Below are 21,051 nucleotides of genomic sequence, written 5' to 3'. Positions count from 1 at the left end.
AATACAAAACAATGAGCTAAAAATACTGAGCAGAGAAAGGGTGCTGTGGCAAGAAAATCTGAACTATCTGCAAGAGGGACTCTGAACTCCTGAGAATCACCAAATGGTTGAGATTGGGAGGCATCTCTGGAGATCATCTACTCCAACCCCCTTGCTCAAAGCAGGGTCAAACAGAGGAGGCTTCTTAGGGCTGCATACAGTTGGGTTTTAGTTATCTCCAAAGGTAGAGATTCTACAACCCTTTGGAGCAACCTGTTCTGGGGTTCAATTGCTGTTAAAGTAAAAGCATGGATATTTTTTACCTTGAAGTGAAATCTCCTATATTTTGTGCCCATTGCCTCTTGTCCTGTCACAGGATAGCACTGAGAAGACACTGACTCTGTCTTTACTCCCTGCCATCAGGTACATTGATTGATAAGATCAATTGATAAGATTGATTGATAAGATTGATAAGATCTCCCTGCCTGAGCCTTCTCTTCTCAAGGCTGAACAGTCCCAGCTCTCTAAGCCTGGCCTTGTAGGTCAGGTGCTCCAATTCCTTAATCTTCATTGAGGCCCTTCAGCAAACGTGCACCAGTATGCGGATGTCTTTTTGGTACTGGGGAGTCCAGAAGCGCACACAGCAGTCCAGCTATGGGCTCACCAGTGCCCAGTAGAGGGGAAGGACTGAAGGACTGCATCTCTTGACGTGATGGCAACACTTCCTCATGCAGCCCAGGAGGCTCTTGGCCATCTTTACTACAATGGTTCATGTTCAACTTGTCCATCAGAACCTCAGGTCTTTTTCTGCTGAGCTGCTTTCCAGCTGGTCGGTCCCCAGTCTGTGCTGGTGCACAAGGTTATTCCTCCCCAGGTGCAAGGACTTTGCTTTTCCCTTTGAGCTTCATGAGATTCCCATCAGCCCATTTCTCTGCAGAGGTTCCTCTGAACCGCAGCACAACTGTCTGTTCCTGCCATGAGGAGCCTGCGTGTTGCTGCTGGAAGACCTAGAGCTATCAGACCAGGGGACGGCAAGGATCCACGGCATTGGCAGGGGACAATTAATGCTCACTTGCTTCCCTTGCAGGGCAGAGTTAATGAGTGAATGAACTTTGCTCTTGCAGGCAAACAGCTCTAAGAGCGCAATGAAGCTTTCAGCTAAAATTTGCATCTTGGTATTTCAGCATGTGACCTCAATTTCAGCTGACCTGAAGCTATCGGTCTTATGGAAGGCTAAATTGTAATTTTGGCTGCCCGTTCAGCAGAGCAGCATCCTTCCTTTGGTTGATAAAGAAGGAAGAGTGGAACTGCTCTGCTGTGTCTCTGTGTCCACTGTGCAGGGAAACTCCGCACTTACCGCGGTTTGTAGCTGCAAAGCCTTGGCAGCAGGACAGTACTTGCGCTGCACTTCTGCCCTCTATTTATTTCTTTCTTCAGGAGTGTTACAGCTGGTAAGAGGGATTAGCAGTGCTTATAGTAAAAGTTTGACAACGTGCTCTTTGCTGTAGATGCCCAAGGAGATTATTGGTGGATAAAGTTAAAGGTGATGGTAAACATGGCAGCCTTGAGCTGTGCAAGGGGTGTTGGGGGCAAGCAGCCAGCCTCTGAAACAGATGTCTTTTCAAGGCAGGTGGACGGCTTTAGTTAGAAATGAGTGCGAGTCAGATAAAACATCACTAAACAGCTTGTTTCCTGGAGATTTTCCACTACAAAAAGCTAGCGTTAAGTAGAGCAAGACTTACTCAGCTATAATAGGATATGTAAAAATGCTCTGGTTTCTGATGGAAACTGAGAAATGACTTGTTTAGTGAATGTATAAGCAACATTGCTGCAGACCTGACCGTTATCTTGGCGTAGAGTAGAGACACAAACAGGGCCAGATTATGATCTCTGCCCTTTCCCTGAGCTGTTCTGTGACTAATTTAATGTTCTCCATAAGGAGGCACAAGGCATACAAAGGATTACTCAGTGGTGTCTGAGGATATCAGATCTAGTCCCCCTCTGACAGGATTGATTTCAGAAGGTGGTGGTGATGGCTGTACCTGCCCTGGGTACTTCAGCTGTCCAGGCAGTCTGGAGAACGGTCTTGAATCGGTGGGGAGAGCTCACATTAGCTCCGTCCTCACCCATTAACTGCGTAAGTAAAACCCTGAATAAATACGGTGCTCCTGTCAGAGCGATGTGATTCAGCTCCTTGCTTCTGGTTGGCTTCTTCAGGTCCTCCTCTGTGTTTTCATAACATTTTCTACTACACTATAGCTACGGCAGTTGTGGTGACACTGTTTTGTGCGAAATGATGCATGGTCTTTGCTCGCAAGTGCTGTTGTTACCAGTGGCTGGTGTACATAGACACACTGGCAACCTCACTGGTGTTTTTCCTTACAGGAAGGCGCGTGTGGTCATTGGAAGTGCAGCTTCGAGCGGAATCAGTGGTGTGCAGTTGGATGGGATTATTGTGTTCTGATCTTCCAGGCCATCAAAACTAAGCTTACTTAGTTAAGAATCTGTTTAGTTGTGGAAAACAGTAATAATTTCTGCAACTAAGTTGTTATATATACAGTCTTCTTCCTGCCTGGCTGCCTATTCTATGGAGAGAATAACACAGGGAGATGAGGGTAAAATCTTAAATCAATTTGAGAGTGTTTCCATTTCTTGCTGGATTCAACTGGATCACAAAGTGGGCTTTAACTGTATGATGAGCAGAACAAAGTGCCCAATCTTCTCATATTTGCATACGTTAAATGACCCGGTTCAGGTGTGCCAAATACTGCCACTGTCCTCGATACCGCGGTGGTTTGCAAACACCCTTCTCTCTGCAGGTTGGGTAGCACGAGAGTAAATAGGGATGTGAAGGTTCCAAGTACTGCTGTCAGGATCTATCTCTGATGATGTAGATGAAGAAACCCAGAACTTCTACAGCAGGTGTGGTAGGATGTCCCTGCTGTGGTGTTTCAGGGCTGGTCACTGGGACAGGCTGGTCCTTACAAGGGGCAGCATTTTCCGTGTGGCTCCATTCTGATCCTGAACACTGGGAGCCGAGTGGTCTGAAGCACTTTTTGACCTCTCCATCTGCACTGAAGCTTTTTGGGTGTTTGGATCCTTGTTCCCGGGTTATTCCCAGACCCTCAGTCTCTAAAAAGAAATAAGAATGATAATATAGATCACACATATGCAGGTATTCTGTATGAGGCAGAGTTGTGCTTGGAGATACCAGAGCACAGATAAGAAAGGGGCACTCTGGAAAAAAACGAACAAAAATATTCTGGGAGATGAGGGATTGATGTACAAGGAGGGATTAACTGTTCAATGTGTATTTGCCAAGACTGAAACTAGAAGTTTTTGAAAGACATAGTAGTTGATAGTTAAAATATGTGGACCGAAATGAAAAAATTAGAATCATTTAAGGTGGTGGGAGGATAGAAAGGGGTGTTACGAGGACAAGTAAGGTAAAACAAAGAGGAAGGCTTTCCTGTTCTACCTAAAATAAGCTGTAGCTTAGACTGCTAAATTAAGTGTTGGAAACTCCATTGCTAAAGATGCTTAATACTATATTGGAGAAAGTCCTTGTGAATGTATTGTCATGAGCAGTCTGGCTGTGACCTATGGGGGTTGGATGACCTAATGTCTCTTCCATTTCTAGCTCTGTGCATCTATGATTAAAGTAGTTTATATAATGCAAGTGCATTTTCAATTACACTCCACCTTCTTGCGTGGGATAGTGGCGGTGCAGAGACCTCATTATATTTGTGGCACAATTACAGCATGACTTGTAGGAAATACTGCTGGTACTCGGGCTCTCCGAGACTCTGATCTCATTTTATATATATGTTGACTTTTCAAGCCATTTAGGTATGTTACAAGACTGCAGTGCTCTTTTTTCATTCTTCCTCCTTACTGGCAGGCCGTAAACATATAGAAGGAATAATTGATTCTGGTTCGGCAATCCAGCGAGCAGACCGTGGTGAAAATGTAAATGTTTATTGTTGAAGATGTGTAATACATCAGGAGTCATTGTCAGCTGCTCTCTTGGACCAAAGTCTGTTTTCTGAACCAGAACAGGACATTAGCTAAAACATAAACACAGAGAAATTAAAAAGAACAGTATTGGCTTGATGGAGAAAGTTGGCCTTTCAGTGCATTTTATGCTGTGCTGGATTTTTGTGGGGCTTATAACAATTAGTGTTTGGAGAGGGCAGTGTTTGCTTCCAATAATTTTGTAATTTCAGTTCATTTTGAAATTTATGCACCATGCAAAAGGAGTTTTGTAATGTGTCAAGTATCTCTGTTGGTATGTTACAGGGCTTTCGGAGTGCCGTCAGAGATTTGTCAGGGTACTTCTGTTACATGCATATTTTTGTAACGTATTCCTTTTAAGAGTCTGTCTTGGAAGCAGCCACTCTGGGGTTTTAACTAAAATCTGCCAGCATCAAGTGTGACAAATGTGGTAGACACTACACGTAATAGATGCCTTTTAGGAGTGGGTTGTTGAGGTCTCTAAAATGTTCAGGCACTGATTGTTCTCTGAAATTTCTCTTGGAGAGGAGTACTTCATCCTCATTTGAGTGATGAAGATCAGTGGAATTGGTCCCATGCTTATTGGCACTTTATAACAAACCTGCGCAGACGTTGTGGTTGAGCTGGGTTTACTTGCGATTGAAGAATGAGATTGATTTTTCTGGTTGCCATAACAATTGGACTGTTGTGTGAAAAAATGTTAGTTGCATTCGCTGGAGTGAGCTGACAGCTCTAGGATGCCTGTTCCCGAATTAAAACAACTGTTTCCAGCTCTGAGAAATGATATCTGGTTAAGTTTTGCAAGACGGAGCTCAGCAGGGTCTTACAAATGACCTGAAGAGCTTAAAGATTCTAAAAGTGCCTTTGCTGTGCTTAGTTTTAAGCTTTGAGCTGAAGTTAATAAGGGTAAACCAGGAGGCTGAGCTTTCACTCCCACCAGGCTATTGTATGTACTCACAAAGTGGAGAGAACAGGACAATCTGAGGAGTCCCTAGAAGAATGTAAATGCATTTTAAGTGTCTAGACATGCACTCGCTTGCACTGTAAATGTCTTAGCACTGATAGACTCAAGTTTAAAGAAGGCTCGTACTGCCTAAACTTTAATAAACATAATGATGGCTGTTGCTGTCTCACCTCCAGCTGCAGCAATCTGGTCTTTGCAAACAGGAGGTTTATGGTGATGCTTCGGGAGCTGCTGGGTGACCAGAGGGACCACGGGCTGTAAGCACCAAGCCTGGGCAGGGCGGGATGGTCCGTGTGTGGGTGGCAGCCTCTGATACGCTTGAATTTTCAGTTGCACGGTGGTTGTGTGCTGGGAATTCACAGCCAGCGGGTTTCAGGCACCTTTTTTATGCTAGTGAACGCCATGGGTTCTTTGTTCTCTTTTGTACCTGTTTTGGATGGGTTGGTTTTATGAGTGACCGCTAAACACTGCAGGAGGCTGATTCAGTCTGAAAGTCTGGGAGACAGTCAGGATGGGGAGGTAAATAAGGTAATTAAGTTCAGGCACCTTAATTCTACCCAAGACCCTTTTCCTGGATCTCCTGCTGGAGGCCTTTGGGGTTCCCTGCTGAGTGCCTTCCACAGATGCTCTGGTTTGCTCGCAGAGACGCTCAGCTCCCTTTTTCTCTCTTGTGAGACCTGGCAACCTGAATTGTACCCGTGACCTCAGCCCTGAGCAGTCCAACTTCAGGCAAATGGTAAAGTTTGGGCTTCCATCCGAGTGACCTGAGCTGGTGGTGGCGGCAGCAGGGCTGGCAGGGGTGGTGATGTGCAGCTCACAGAACGTGGACGTGGTTGGGCTGCCCAGCCGCCTTCTGCTCGTGGTGTCTGGGATGCCCTTTCTCCATCACTGCTCTCCCTGGTTCCTGCATTTCTGGCTTGTCCTCTCTTCTTTAGGACTCTGCCTCTCGCCAACGGTCACTTCAGCTGGTAAGGACAAAAATCTTAGTTCACCGAGGGTTTTCTGATGCTCTACCGGGTACATGCTTTTCTCTGAATGGTTATTTCACGGCTGTTGGCATTTGTTAGAGTGGCGAAAATCAGAGCTGTGGGTTGACTCATCTCTGCGCTGCTGCCTGGGAAGGCCGTCCAGTCGTGTGAGCAGGATTTGCACGGTTACACAGCACTGCTTTGTCTGCTGGTGCTTTTCTCCGTTAGCAGCACCGAGCTGCTTTTTACAGAAAAATCACACTGGTAGCACCCAGGCTTTGCCCAACAACTGGCCATGCGAGCACCTTGCCTCTAATACAGCCCGAGCCCATGGCTTACAAATGCAATGCTTCGTCTTGACCCAAGTAGCCTTCCACTTAGTGAGGATGGAGCCCTGAACACTGGGACTTGTGATCTCCTAGGTGTTTATATATTATGGCTAAACTAACTGATATGTTGAATTCCGAACAGTTTAGCTGGCAAAAATAGGTATATTGTACCAAACCTTGCAGCGCCAACTGTACAGTATTTTCTCTGCTGATTCTTGCGAATGGCTTTGCGTAGATGTACGTATTTGCACAAAGAAAAACAAACTGCTGTTGCAGTCCTGTGATCTGTGAAGGTTTTAATTACCATGGTGGTAATTCCAGCTCACCAACAGACTACTTATCTTACCTCTACTGCTGCATGAGCCATTTACTTTAGGTCGTGTTAAAGGTAAAGAGACTAACTGCTCTGCAGACACGCTTGTCCGCTTTAATTAGGCTCCGTTAAGCTGTGCAAAGAAGCACTGCACTTAATTAGCTTTCCTCAAATTGCGATTGATATACCAGCCTGTATATGCGCATGCCGTCGTTACTGTCTAATAAACTAAGTGCTCTATTCTGCAGCTTTTTCCCCCAGATGGTTGGTTTGCAGGCTGGCAGGTTGCGTGGCACCTGCTGTCCTGACTCTTGCTCCACCACGCTCAGTGCCAGTTGTCCCCTGGTCCTCCCAAACCCCTGCAGGCATTGTCCACCTCTGTAAACCTGCATTAAACATACATTTTGGACTCAGAGGCTCTTGTAGAAAGGGGACGTTTCCACACTGAAATGTTTATTTTTGATCACTGCTGGGGGTTTCTTAAAGGCACGTGTTTATCCGTAGTTCTTTCCCACATAAAGACCAGATAATCTCTTAACTCTCTGTGTGTCTCTATCTCCTAAACCGGTTTCCTTTAACTAACCGAGTTGTGTGTATGTTGGAAGGAGTGGGCTTGGAACATCGCGTTACTTTTATAAAGTATGTTTTGACAATTTGAAATGAGTAAAACAGATTTTTATTAGGTGTAGTGACAATGAAAGATGGCTCCTTCGGGGCTTTTAAAGAATGGGAGGGGTGATCAAGCTCCTTAACCCACCAGGTCTCCTTGGTGACCCTCCAGAAGCTGGAGACAGCTGCCAATTTGTATTTACCTGTGGTCAGTGCAAATGTACGTACAGTAGCTGGGCCATTTGCTTGTACTTAAGCAACATCTCTGTTAGCAGGTGCATAAGAAGTACTGTTGCCTTGAGGTTTAGTCATCCACCCCACTGCAGTTTGGTTTTGTTATCGTTTATGGTCAGAAATGTGGTCTGATCTCTCTGAGATCCCTTTTGCCACAGCCTTGGGGCATTGTACAGCCAGGCGGTATGGTCAGGGGAGGAATTTGGACGGCTCCTTCCTCTGCACGGGGCGGACTCGCCACATAGCTGGGAGCAATGTTATTTCTTCACCCAGATGGTTTTTGTCAGCTGCCTCCTGGAGGTTTGCACAGGAGTGGGTGCCAAGGGAGGGGACAGCCGGCAGTGCCGGGGCACCCAGCCCTTCCTCCCCGCGCTTTTTGTTGCCTTGTGCCCGTTCTCTCTGGGATGAGAGATGCAGCGTGCTGGAGGTTAAAGGTGGTAGCGGCAGGGCTGGAGGAAGAGCAGGAGATATGAGAGGTGCCTTCCTCGGGGACCTTGCCCCGCGGGAGCACGTGTGCGGGTGCTGCGCTCCCATCGCTCGCTGGATTGTTTTCTTTCCCGCATGCCAGCCGCGGTTCCTATAGCTGTCTGAAACTTCTCCAGTAATAAAAACTCAGTACCAGAAATAAAATTCATCACACTTAATAAATGCAGTTACTGGCGAGCGGGATTCACTTAGAAAACTTCAGCGAGGTGTACTCCTGTGTGCCAGGATTATCGCACTGCCATGAACTTTGAGCTTTGCTTGCAGATCGGCTTCTCTTGTCCCATTGATTACCTGCACACCAGCTCTACAGCACTTCTGCAGAGTCCTTATGCCAGGATCATTCCGTGAGTTCCTAACTCAGTGACTGTCTTGCCTCACCTTGCAGTCTGTGCCCAGAATAAACTGCCTGTGACAAGCTACAAGTCCAAGTCCCTTGAGTAGCTTTAAACAAGTGGATCTGAGCCTGATGGTAAAACACAGCCCAGCTGTGCTGCACATAGAAATGCTAAATCAGTATTTGTCTGGACCCCTCTTCAGCTTCGCGTCTGTGAGTTTAAGCATACCAGACGGCAAGCTGTGTCTGTGCCTGCAGTTTGCGTGCTGAGAGGCTGCTCAGAACCCGGCCAGCGTGTCCCGAAGGGCAATGGGCTGTGCACGGGGGCCTGGAGGCCACCCCGCCGTCCCCCCAGTTCGAGCTGGCTGAGCTGGGGCTGCCGCTGACCTCCGCAGTGGATCTGACTGGCCAAATACATCCCAGCAAAGCAGCCCGTTAGTTGCTGCCATTGTATAAATGTGTTCAGAATTTGGCACCCGTGTATTTATGCTCACTTCTTTCCAGGGCAGACTGCAAATATGCACTTCGTTGAAACCAATCTGCTAATTTTTGAGCTGCCTGGAGCTACGATTCGCAATGGGTGGCAGATGCTTGTGGTTGCAGGCCTGAACATCTGGGATAAGCTATCGATTCTCCTGACACAAGAACCCACATTCTCTTTGAAGAAGCTCTTAAATCTTTTTCTTGCTTGCTTGTCAGATAAAGCAAGCCATTAGTGTCCGTTTGGTGCTATTTGCTCATTTAAATTAAGTAACTTAGAAGATTTACTAGATGTGGCTGGGGGTAGTCACAGTGCCAGGATGCTGTTGCCTATACAGCCTGTGAGTTGGTGGGACCTGGTGTATCAATACGCACACAAGCCTACGTACTGCTTGTGGTATAGGTGTATAGGTGTCTGTGTATCCGCATACATGTGGCTCCCTAAAGAAAGTTGCACAGTCCCCTGGAGTGGACGTGTCCTGAAATTCCATCCTTAGGTGGAATTTTAAAGTATATTTAAGCAAGTAAGGTTGTTTGCAAGCCCTTAAAATTTGATTCCCAGTGCTGGATAGCTAGGCAGCAACCGATCAAAGTCCCGGTGTAGTTGGAAAGATTTTATATCTTTCAGTGTCACAGTCTCTAATTTGTTCAGATGCACGTGAAGCATCAGAAACTAATGTGCATCTGGGTATTAAAGCAGCTTTGCTGTCCGATCTGAAAGCTAGAATATTCTAAAAAAATTTCCAAGTCTCAGAGGCAATGAAGTGCTTTACTGATTTTTATGTCTTTGAAAATCTCTATTTAGTGTGCCTGGTGGAATTATATAAATACGTGCTGCCAGCTGTCTGACACCAACCGATACCACCCAGAGCATTTTAGTACCAAAGTGATAGGCCTGTGAATATAGAGACATTGCTCTCGCTGTGTGGGCGCCCATGCAAAAAGACTAAGACCTGCTAATTCCATGTGACACTTGCGCCTTTAAAAGTGCGCTGTAATTTTTCCCCTCCCGCCTCTCCTACCCCAGGAGTATATGGGTGGTTATGCAGTGAGAAAAGTTATATGTGTTTTCATTATACATCTCTAGAAGGGAGTTGCCATCGTGATACGAGACAAGAAGCAGCGGTGTGAGCTCTGCCTTGGCGCAGCCCCAGCCTGCACCATTGTGCTTGGGGATCTTTTAACTAGGGAGGGGCTGAACGCATTCGAAAGGTTGAGATAGGAGCAAAAAAACCCATCAGACCTATTCCTTTACTGTCTTCACTGCTCTTCAGCCCCAGACCCATGTTCTACATATTGCTGTAGCCCAGGGGCCCGGGCAAGGAGTTGCTGTAGGGCAGCCCAGGACAGAGAGAAGCCCTGGAGCAGTTTAGGAAGTTTTGTGTGTCGAGTGCTTCAGATTTTGGGTCTCGCTGGTGCCAAGCCCCGCTCTATTAAACATGAGGATTCTTGAGTTAAATGCGCTCTTCTGTCTCATCTCCTTGGCCCTAGACCATTTCTGTGATGCATCTTGGTGTGTTCCTGGTGGCCCTGTCCCCCACTGCTGTCAGGTGTATGTCTGTCTGTCTGTCTGTCTGTAAGCCTTCCAGGGCAGGGCTGCCTATTCCAGCTAACACCTAGAACAGCGTACACGGAGGCATTCAGCTTTTCCTAAGCACCAAGCTGATTTGCTAGCTCTAATTAGCTGAGTTGGGGCTCTTTCATTCTACAGCTTTTCACACTGTTTCCTATTGAACCTGATTTTCCCTTTGGTGCACGACGGGCAACGTGGATGTTAGAAAGTACCGCACCTCTTGGGTGTCTTTGCTGAGACCAGAACTCCCACTTCTGTTATTATTCAGCGTGTTTTGTAGATGTTCCAGTGCCTCTGCTCCATGCCAGCTGGGCTCGTGGAGTTTCAGGTGCTGAGGTAACTGCTCTTACGCCCAGGCATGGGGGTTATTTGTGTTCCATTTAGCTTTGCAATTAGGAACAATCTATTTTTACTCTAGCTGCAAGGCATCAAGACTCTTTTGTGCTTGTTTCTTTAGGGTGAACTTGATGGCTAAGTTGTTTAGTTTTTGTGGAGGAAAATCAGTGATGAGATGGAAGCTGTTAAGAGCAAGCAGTTAAACCAAAACGAATAAAAAACCCCCACAAAACAAGGAGAGTCACTTGTCTAAAACCCTTATTTCTTTTAAAATTTACTTTCAGATCAGATTGGAAGATGTTTTAACAGACAGAATCTTCTGAAAACGTGGCTGTTGTTGTCTGGATGTCTCTGATGCTCTCTGTGTTTTGATATCTTCTTCATGACTGGAAGATAAATTTCTCTTTTCTTCTTTTTCCCTTGGATAGGAAAGAATGCATTTTTACCATCGACCCATCAACTGCCAAAGATCTTGATGATGCTTTGTCCTGTAAACAACTCCCTGACGGTATGAGATATATTTTACGAAATAACTTCTCAGTGTTTATGTTCATCTGTTGACACATTCATATATATAATTTGTCACAAAGTATGCTTTAACAAATGCGAGCAGAGTAATAAACTAGTTTTTCTCATGTTGTTTTAATTGCCTGTTTTCAGAAACCTTAGAGCAGATATCTTCAAGCTGCACTCCGAAGTAGTCTTAGTAAATGCAAAACCGTGGTGTTTTGCATAATCAGAGCTGTAATTTGATTTGAGCAGATCTCAGCTGTCTCCTGTCGTTCCAGGAGTTACAGCTGAATAGCCGATATGCCACTCTTGCAGACTGAAGTCTAGTGAGACTTTGACCTTGAATGCACCATCACTGGGTAGAGGAATCCAGTTTTTTGAAGGTCACTGGCTGAATCGCTTTTTGGAGTTTATAGGATGCTGGGAATTGTCAGATGAACACAGTGTGCCTTGTAAGTTGCGTTATTCTTCTCATTGCCTTTTAAGCTTTCTGTTCTGCCTTATTTGTACTTTTACTATGCCGTAAGCCAACAGAACAGAAAGTAAAGCTCCAGAAGCCAAATCTTGATGATTCTGACTTAAGGAACTTCCCTTTTGCAAGCTTACTCTGCTATCCAAGTTCTGCTCATTTAGTTTGATGAGATCCAGTAACAGACTTGGTTTAGAAATACTGCATGATTTGATTAGCCTATCCACCACTAATAAAGAAGATAAAGTGATTTTTTGGGGTGTGTTTAGTTTTTCTTGCTCTTATTAATCATCACAATATGATGATATCATATTGTCAAATGTCATTCTCTCTTTTTGGGGTTGATTTCGTTCTGTGCAATGTGGCCAAGGAATTGTACAGAATAGTATCACAGGGCTATAAAACTGATTTAAAAAAATGGGAGATGAAAGAAAATCTGAGGCAAATAAAATTATTTCTAATTATACTGTACAACAGCAGTTTTGAGGTAAGATTAAGGAAAAACTGGTGTTCTGTTTCACATAAAATTTAAACTTCTTGAGAGATCCCAAGCTGGACTCTGTTCTTTCTGCTTCGTCACTTGAATTATCTGAGGTGTTGAAACTCCAGCTTCTGAGCCTCTCCTGTTCACATACGTGTGGGTTTTAGATGCTGCGCGACACCATTCACAGAGCTGGTTTGTGGTGCAGATATCTCCATTTTTCTCTTCATCCATAAGCCATTTGGAGAAAGCATTCAAGGAAAATATCTGTTCGAACAAGAATTCTTCTTTCCCAGTGATTCCGCAAAGCCACTGCAGGGCTCTCGCTCATACTTGGCACTCGTTGATAAACCTGCCGGTTGGGGATGTGGCCGCGCTCTGCCTGTGTCTCCGACCCCAGCTGCAGAAAATGCTTTATGAGACCTCTTTCTCCAATCTATAAGGAGATGTACCGGTGCAGAAGGGCTCCTCTACTTGTAAGGTCCAGTTCTAAGTGTAACTGGTACATTACTTGATCGCGAGAGCTCTGTAGCATCACTGTTAACAATCCCCATGTGGTGCAGAGGAGGGCGGCTGCAGCGCTGCCCTGTTGCCCCATCAGACCTTTTTGGAACAAGGTGCTTCTCATGCAATCCAACTGAGGAAAACAAACAAAAAACCCCATAAAAACAAATAGATATTTTTAAAAAGCTGTCTTCTGAGTGGACTTCGTTCATGTGCTTTGCCAGTCTTCCCTGCTTTGTCGCTTCTTCTTGCTCTTCTTTGTCCAGACATGAGGCAGAGGACACAAATTGAGCACCCGCGTCTTCTTGGCCTGTTCATTTCTGACTCGTTCTTCTCCCAGGGGCTGTGTCAGGCCTGTGCTGGCTTCCCAGAGCCCCCACATGAAGGTTTTCACTGTCATTCCCTCATCTTGTGTAAAGGTTGCAGAATATACAAAAGGGTCACGTCAAAGTCAGGCTTTCAGGGCTTGTCTGTACCTGTACAACCCAGGAGCAGGCGCAGTTCTCTCTCCCAGGATACCCTGTTATTTCAAAGGTGATCTCTGATGTACGTACCTGAGTAGACAGAGGATGCTTCTGCAGTTAAAGATAACACCTCCTTTTCCCAGAAAAACCAGGCAGCTGGGAATGAAAGGTAAAATGGATCAAACTACAGGGTCACTCTGCGTAGAGAAGCTTTGCAAAGCTTAATTTTTCAAATAGAACAAAAGTGGGAGGTGCAGGAACCTTTCTCCCATTTCAGTTGCCCGAAATAAACTTCACCAATGTGTTTTAGAAGAGATATGAAGAACCTGGGAAGGAGAAGGGGACAGGTTGTGTCTGTTGTCCTGAGAATAAAAGTCAAGATTTGCTTGGCTTGTATCCAGAATTTATAGGATGGGAAATCCAGTGTGGGTTTGGTGCTTTTGAAAGTTTTACATCCATCTCAGGTCATTGTACACACACACCCCTGCTTTCCTCCAGATGAACCTCAGATGAGAAAACCCAAGAGGCAGACAGGTGAGCACACCCCTTGGGGGCTGTCCCCACTCAAAGGCCGTTGTTCACCCCCAGGTCTCGTTTTCCATAAACCTTTAAGTGGGAGCCTGCTCACAGCAGCCCTTTGTGTGCCAGGTCTCCACCTTTTCACTGGAACCATGTGTCCTGCATCGCGCTCATTCCCCCTGGACTCCTCTCAATGAGAAGATGCTCTGAGCCGGAGCCACCTTTGAGAGCGATGTTATCTGTGCCTGTCCTGGGCATTGTGCCCTCTGCCTCTCCTTGGAGCATCCATGACAGCGGTGCCCACGCTCCATCACAGGCCAAGGGAAAAGCCAGTTTTGATGTCGGTGAGTGTCCCAGGGACCATTTTTTACATCATTGTGGAAAGAACCGCCGTGGAAATACCCTTTATTTTGAAATCTGTGGTGTTTATTCTGAGGAAACCTTGTGGCTCAGAAGGAAAGGCAGACAGGAAAACAGGTCTGGTTGGTTTTTGATGCAGTTACGATCAGCCGGGGAGGGACACGAGGATCTGAGTGGGAGCGAGTGGCATAAGGAGCCTGCAGGAAACCCCTCTGTGTCCTTCGAGCGGGCAGGTGGCTGGTGCAGGAAATCTCAGCGTTGTCTCTGGGCTGCAATGTTTGTTTAAAACATGAGATATCTCTGAAGAAGAGATGTCCAGTTTGGTAGCTGGAACTATCTCCACTTTTAAGGCTTTTGATTGTCATGCAAGGAGATGCTTGCAGAATCTTTTTAGTGAAGATGAGTAATAAAAGCAACTAAGAACCATACTGTTGTACTCCTGCCTACTGTCTTCCCAATGTGCTGCTGTTTGAGGCACAAGCTTGATCCAGCATTTCATGAATCTTTCCTCATGCTTTGGTGTCGAAGTGTGAAATTCCAAAGGTTAAATTTTTCAAATAACTTCCTGATCTGAAGAATCCAATCAAAACATTATTTTGCGGGCCTCCTCTAAGGGATATCTGTTTTGCACGCAGTTGGCAATATTAGCTATGTCCTTTCTAAGGTGCCACCTTGGAAAGACAGCTGCAGAGCTTATTGCTCAAGAGACAAGGTGCTAGATCCTCAACCAGCATCACACAGTGTCTGTTCCTAGCAGGAAAACGTAACAGAAACCTGTGCATTTATATTACCTGACATAGGTACTCTTCACTGCTGTTGTTTTGCATCATAGTTGGTGATTAGCATTTAAAGCCTTTAATAGTTAATTACCATTGGCCTCTTCCTGGGTGGGCTTGAGCTCTACCCAGCTGGGGAGACTCCTCAGGTTCCAGCACTGGGGACTCCAGCCTGTCCTTTGTGGTTGGCAGGAGACATGCAGATCCATCTTGCATCACAACTTCCTGGGACTTTTTTTTGCATGCAAATTGAATTTCTGTGGATTTGTTACTTTTTTGGCTCACTGTGAGCTGACAGCTTTACTCAGTGATATTTCAGCCTGTGGTTCAGTGGCTACTATAGCACTACATAGATAACTATTATAGGCCCATGAAGTGCAGCTGGCAAAAGCAGAGGTATAAAACCATCAGAGTATGTGAGATTTTTTAAGATATCTGTACTTTGACTTCAAATTTTTCAGGAATTTGCAGATTTAGAATGATCCAAAACCAGTGCCGGGAGCCCTTTGAGTTCACTTCTTTGTGTTCGCTTGCTATGGCCATCCTCAGCTCTACTGTGTTAAAGAGAGTCCTTAAGGGAACCTCAATCTTGTGCTTAATAAAGCCTCTTGGTGTATTTTGGAGGTACCCTGAGGATTTCTGGCTTTAAAACTTGCTATGCTAGCTGCAATTGTTATGACAAAGAGTTGTTCTAGAGGTTAAGAGCTTATCCAGGGCTGGCAAGGCTGCGTCTCTCACGAGGGAAAAGTTGTGTTAAGAGTTAACGCTGCTTTTATTCCAAATGTAAATGTGGTTACAAGAAATTATTATTTTTTCCATCTTTTTTTTTGCCCATATGTAAAACACTTTAAGAAGAAAAAAAACGGCACCAAAAAACCCCAACACGAGCAAACCACACACCCGACATCCTCATTGTGTCAGCTCATCTCCAAAACTCAACAGAGAATGCAGAACCCGGTTCAGAAAACGCCTCTCTGCTGGGGCATAGCACCCGTAATAACTACAAGAAGAAAGAAAACACTCATTGTTTGCACTGCTTCTATCAGCCGGCTAAATCAGTGCATTTCAGAAGATTGTAAACAATGAAATTGTCCTTGTCCTCAAGCATTTGTTGCTAATTTATTCAAGACTGAGACATTGTCTTGAAGGATCTTGGGCAACAAGCGGAGAGATAAGGGACAGATTTTGCACCGTCGCTTAGTTTTAGAAGTTCCCAGTGTCACCCTTATGGGTTCCAGTCACTGGATGAGGACTCGCCCATGTCACCTACTCAGTAAAAGATGGAAAGGAATTTTCTGCAGAAGTAATCCACAAATCTCTCATGAAGAAACACCCGGTAGCAGAGTCTCTAGCAAATGAAGCGTGGGGGGGTTTGTGGGAATAGCTGTATTTTTAATGGAGCTCACATTAGGATATTGCAGCAGTTGGAAACTTTTCAGGAATATATATCTTAAGTGGGCCAGTCTGGTTTTGAGAGGATTTTATATTGGAGTCTGCTTTTGATTAACAGTCGTGCTCCTCGTTATTGTTTAATGATAGCAGTAGGGAGGTAAGCTTGCTGTTCGCAGTTGTGAGTGTATATTTTAAAAGAGATCAGCTCCAATAAAGATGGAAAATAAGGTTATTTATGTAACAGCTGTAGAAGTATGAACAAATTGTACTCCATTTAGATGACTCGGCATAATCTTGGAGTAAAAGATGGATCTGGACTGCACCTAGTTTCTACAGCCTTTGTAGAGCTGTTTCAGGGTAGCTTGAGGTTTTTAGTGAGTTCATTTCGGTCGATACTCTTTTGTGATGCTTTCTGCACGTCTCGTAGCGGGTTTCCGCAGCCAGGAGCACACAACAGAGCCCTTCTCCCTTTGTACAAGTGTTGCAGATACTCGCAGAAAACAACCATAGTGCTTTCAAGCCTGAGTGTTTTCACCCAGGGCGCAGACTGCTGAGGATTTATTGCACCGTGTGAGAGCACCCCGGGTGACCCGCATGTCCCAGTGGCACCAGGCAAATTTCCCATACTTGCCAAACCTCTTCTGGGAATCGCTGGCAAGCGGTGTTTGTATTTCTGGTAATGTACACAACCGATGCAGTTCTGTTTGCAGGCTGCTTACTGGTAGGAACAGAAATGAAATTGGACATATATAAAGGCAGACAGTTCCATCTAAGTGCAATGTCAGGCTGTAATGGGAAAGGAGGCAGCAGGTGCGTTTCTGTGGGATTGTCTTACCGCGTGCAGGTCTTTTGATACTGATTTAAAGCCAGTACTTTGGGCCCTCCTGACAGAGCTTCTGTACATCTTTTTGTGTGTTTATTGATGACTAACGTGGTTATCACTGTTGTTTTTCATTCCTGTATCCCTACAATCTTTCAAAAAGTAATTTAAGTAAGGAGAATCTTATTCTAGGAGAAATTGTTGTACTGCAGAATAGAAACATATTCCACAGGCTGTTTGCCTTGGGGTTTATGTCCTTAGTGACATTGTCTGTGTTTTGGAGTGAGGTCGTATATAGGTACATTCATTGAATCTTCCCAGTGTTTACCTGATGACCTAAGCAAATGAGTGTTCTGCCGTGCACTGCTCCTTGGTTTTCCCTTCCTTTTAAATCCATTCAACCCGATGGTGAATTTAAATCAAGGCCAGGCTGGACGGGGCTCTGAGCAACCCGATCTAGTTGAAGATGTCCCTGCTCATTGCAGGGAGTTGGACTAGATGAGCTTTAAATGTCCCATCCAACCCAAACTGTTCTGTGATTCTATACCCAGGGGGAATGAGGTGAAAACCTTCAAACACATTGTGTTTCTGTAAGTGTTGTGAAAATTGGGTATAAGCAAAGAAGAGACCTGCTCTTAGTGACCCAAATCTGGGACGAGTGCAGCGTGACCTTTCTCCCTCAGTCCACTGTGGGAGTGTGTTTCAGAAACACATCTGCAGAGAGTGAGGAATTGCATCTCTCTCTCTTCAAGGAGCCTATTTCACCCATTTTGGTAAAACCAACCAATGTTTTACCAAATATTGGTACAATTATCCCTTGTCTACTGCAGGCCTACGGACACGGGGCTGCTTTTCTTAGACCTCGTGGACACCTTAGTAGACATCCCTCAGTGCATGAACTCCAGTGTCTTGCACCAAAAAACCACCCGTAGAGCCCTGGTAGCCCCAAGATGTGCTCTGCCATCTGAAATGACATCCCACTCTTCCTCTCCTTCCATCCTTGTTCTTTCCTGATGTAGGTTGCAAACGCTCAGGTTGTTTTCATTTTCCAAAGTTGTGTGCGCTTATATTTTACTTTTAAAGACCTAGATGTTCCCTCTTCTATTCAGTTTTGTCCCTCTGGCTACTTGAGGACTGTAGGGTGCAATTTGCTCTAGCAACATGTGGTACAGGACCTTTCAGCTAATCTGTTTGGTTCCTGCAGCACAGAGTATAGGAAGAGTTTGTAACTGGAGGCATGTTGGGCTGACTTGCTTAGACTAACACTGAAGAATGGACTAGTGTTGAATCAAAAATTACATTATGAAATTACAATGCTTCCTTCTTTGTAAGATGTTTAAGGTGAACAGATACCAGTCTTAGCTTAGAGAGAACATGACAGAAGCCCCACTTTGATATATGAGTCAAATGTAAAATGACCGTAAACTGCAATTTACTTAAATTTGTTGCAGGAATCAAATAAGGGAAAAATAAAGAAGACCTACAAGGAGTGGGATTGTGCATAATAATCGGTTAGTTTTTCCTTTGGTATCAGATGTAATTAGCTCTCCTCTCCTGTTACCTGCTGATTAATCTGGTGGCTTTTTGTTGTGTCACTAGGAAAGTGAAAAAGACATATTGCAGTGATTAGAAACAGGTACATATCCTTTCTGTTGAGGGCTTGCGGTTGCAGATTCTTTGAAATATGCAAAATATACGCAGGTCTGTGCCAAATCCAGATCCCTGCTGTGTCCCTTAACGTAATCCCGTATAACGCTGGGGAACTGCAGCATGTACAGGATATTTTGCCTCTGCATTTAAAGTAACATGGGTTTATGTGGAGAAACACACATCACTTCCAATTTCCCCATGTAGGACTGAACAGAATCAGAGGGCTGGATTGCATCGCTGTTCCTCCATCGAACATCTATCTTGAAATCAGTGAGACAACTTGACAGCACAGGGCTCCCCTCAGCTTGAGCTTGCTCCAAACCGATGTGGTTGAAAGGGAAATAGGCTGAGCCTAATCCCCAGACAGTGCATTAAACGGAGTGATAAGGTATTGGGGTGGAGATTAAATAAAGTTTGGATTTGATTGGAGCATTGATTGCTGGAACGTGATTTGTTAAAGCTTTTGTTGCTACTTGTGAGAAGATCGGTTAAAAGCTTGGTTAAGCAAAATAGGCAGGATTTTTATTGATATTCATATTTATTGCACTGGATTTTTGTATCAAGTATAGCTATTTCATAAAGATTCCATTCTTATCCCAAAAGCTTTATTTTTGGCAGTACACAAAGAAAGCTGTAGGGGAAAAAGACACAGGATTATAACAATACGAAAGGTAGTTTGTGCATGGAGGACTAATCCAATGAACACCGTGGCTGCACAACATGCAGGCAGACGTGCAAATACCAGGAGAGTTACTCATAAAAGTGAATTTAGTTTCCTGCAGGGAGGAGAGATGCTCTGGGTGAAGTCGCCTTGCGGATTGTTTCAGTTCATAAATTCAGGACCTGGGACAATTCCCCAAAGATTTCGAGGCGCAGGATTTTGTCTGTTAGTGCCATTTATGGATATGGACTTAAAAACAGTAGTGTCTGAATGTATACGGAAGAAAAAACAACACTATAACAAAACACAAATACCTTTAAGGAGCTGGGCAATGGGGAGAGGATCCAGAAATTCCCATACAGAGTGATTTAAAAGCATTTTGTCTAGGATTTCTGTTTGCTAAAATGGACCTCAGGGACCAGGAGAGTCTTTAGAGAAGAACCACAAATGATAGGTGATGACCTAGAGAAAACAGGATTTTTCAGTAAATTTAGCAAATAAGAGTCAGAAGATGTGTGAGGAAGATAAACTTTAAAAAGGTGCAAATAGCTAGGAATAAATTCCCACGTGGTTAACTTCAGTCGTACGCTCTGTTGCGAGCAGGCAGCGAAAAAGGTACTGCTGTATATATTCTTTATTATCAACTTTCTTAAATGACAGGATCCCCCAGAATCACTGCGCTATTGTTCTCACTTTTAATTTATTGCAATGCAGGGGTTTCAGAACCCGGCTGAACAGGAAAAACATCTTCTTGCAGCCCAGTATTTCTCGATTGTTGAATATTATGCTGGTTACACGGAAAGAGTAAAACCAGGTGCGGATGGAATTATTTTGGAAACGCTTCCAAAAATAAACAAAAAAAGTCGGATGGCTAGAAGTGAAATCTCAGCGGCCACCTTCTGTTCTCAAAGAAGTTGAAATGTCAAGGCTGTTGGGTGGACGTAACTGTGTGTGTTTGGCCCAGCACTAAATCCCAAGGTCTCTTTGAATGCCCGGGGATGCCTGCCCAGCCTTGGGTGACTGTGTTCAGTAAAGATACCCCAAAAGGGACTGACCCGGCGGTCGAGACACGCTGGTCCCTCCCTGCTTTAAACATTCGTTTCAGGAACAGGATGACATCCTACACCCACAACGATCGTAATTCATCTTGAAAGCTGCTGGGTGCCACTTCCCATCTCTTTAAATTCAAAGACTGCCGATTTCCTGAAAGAGTCAGCCTCTTGAATGGGTCTTGGGATAGTGATAGAAACAATTAATGACATGAATACCAGAAATTGTCCTTTTACTTTCATCACGTTGGCTGGAAAGCTCACTGTTAAGAGACTGCTTCAGAGATCTCAGTACAATTTACCTTGGTAACTTTACCAGCAAAGAGTGCTTTCCAAGGTAGGAATCAGAGTCCACAGCCTCACAATCGTTGCCTTGGTGTCCTGCTTGACATTTTGTCTTGGTGAAGGGTTGAAGATCCATCTGCCAGGTGTTTGGGACATGCTCTGAGTAGCAAAGATTCATGTTGGTCTGAGTCATAAGTAGTCATCTAGAGGTTCTCCCAGAGATGACCACATAGCAAGTACTGGCATTCAGTGGATAAATCTGATGTAGTTGGTGTTTGTAACTCCTCTTCACTTTGCTCATCACACCCGAATCTCACAAAGAAATCAATACAATTTATAAAACCTCTAAGTGGAACTTGCAGTTTTGGCACCTCACAAAGTCTGCTGGGAGCTTGTGCAGGCACAGAGGGGATCAGCTCACCCGTGACCCTCAGCGTAGGAGTGGGGAGAAAACCCGCGTGGGTGGTAGTTGGGACACAGGTGCTGCTGCAT

At 44.8% G+C, this 21,051-nt stretch overlaps 1 protein-coding gene across 3 annotated transcripts in view; it reads left to right on the top strand.

Moving 5' to 3' along the window:
• DIS3L2 (DIS3 like 3'-5' exoribonuclease 2) overlaps positions 1-21,051 on the top strand; it is a 190,738-nt gene that overhangs the window by 84,021 nt on the left and 85,666 nt on the right. For all 3 annotated transcript variants that reach the window (XM_082056350.1, XM_082056352.1, XM_082056351.1), the window contains one exon: positions 11,048-11,127. In XM_082056350.1, coding sequence (XP_081912476.1) covers positions 11,048-11,127 — 80 coding nt within the window. The remainder of the gene's footprint in view (positions 1-11,047; positions 11,128-21,051) is intronic.

The sequence above is a fragment of the Streptopelia decaocto genome (genome assembly GCF_964273445.1).
Source record: "Streptopelia decaocto genome assembly, chromosome: 6".
In the NCBI taxonomy this organism is placed as follows: Eukaryota; Metazoa; Chordata; class Aves; order Columbiformes; family Columbidae; genus Streptopelia; species Streptopelia decaocto.
This window is presented reverse-complemented; position numbering and strand designations above follow the sequence as displayed.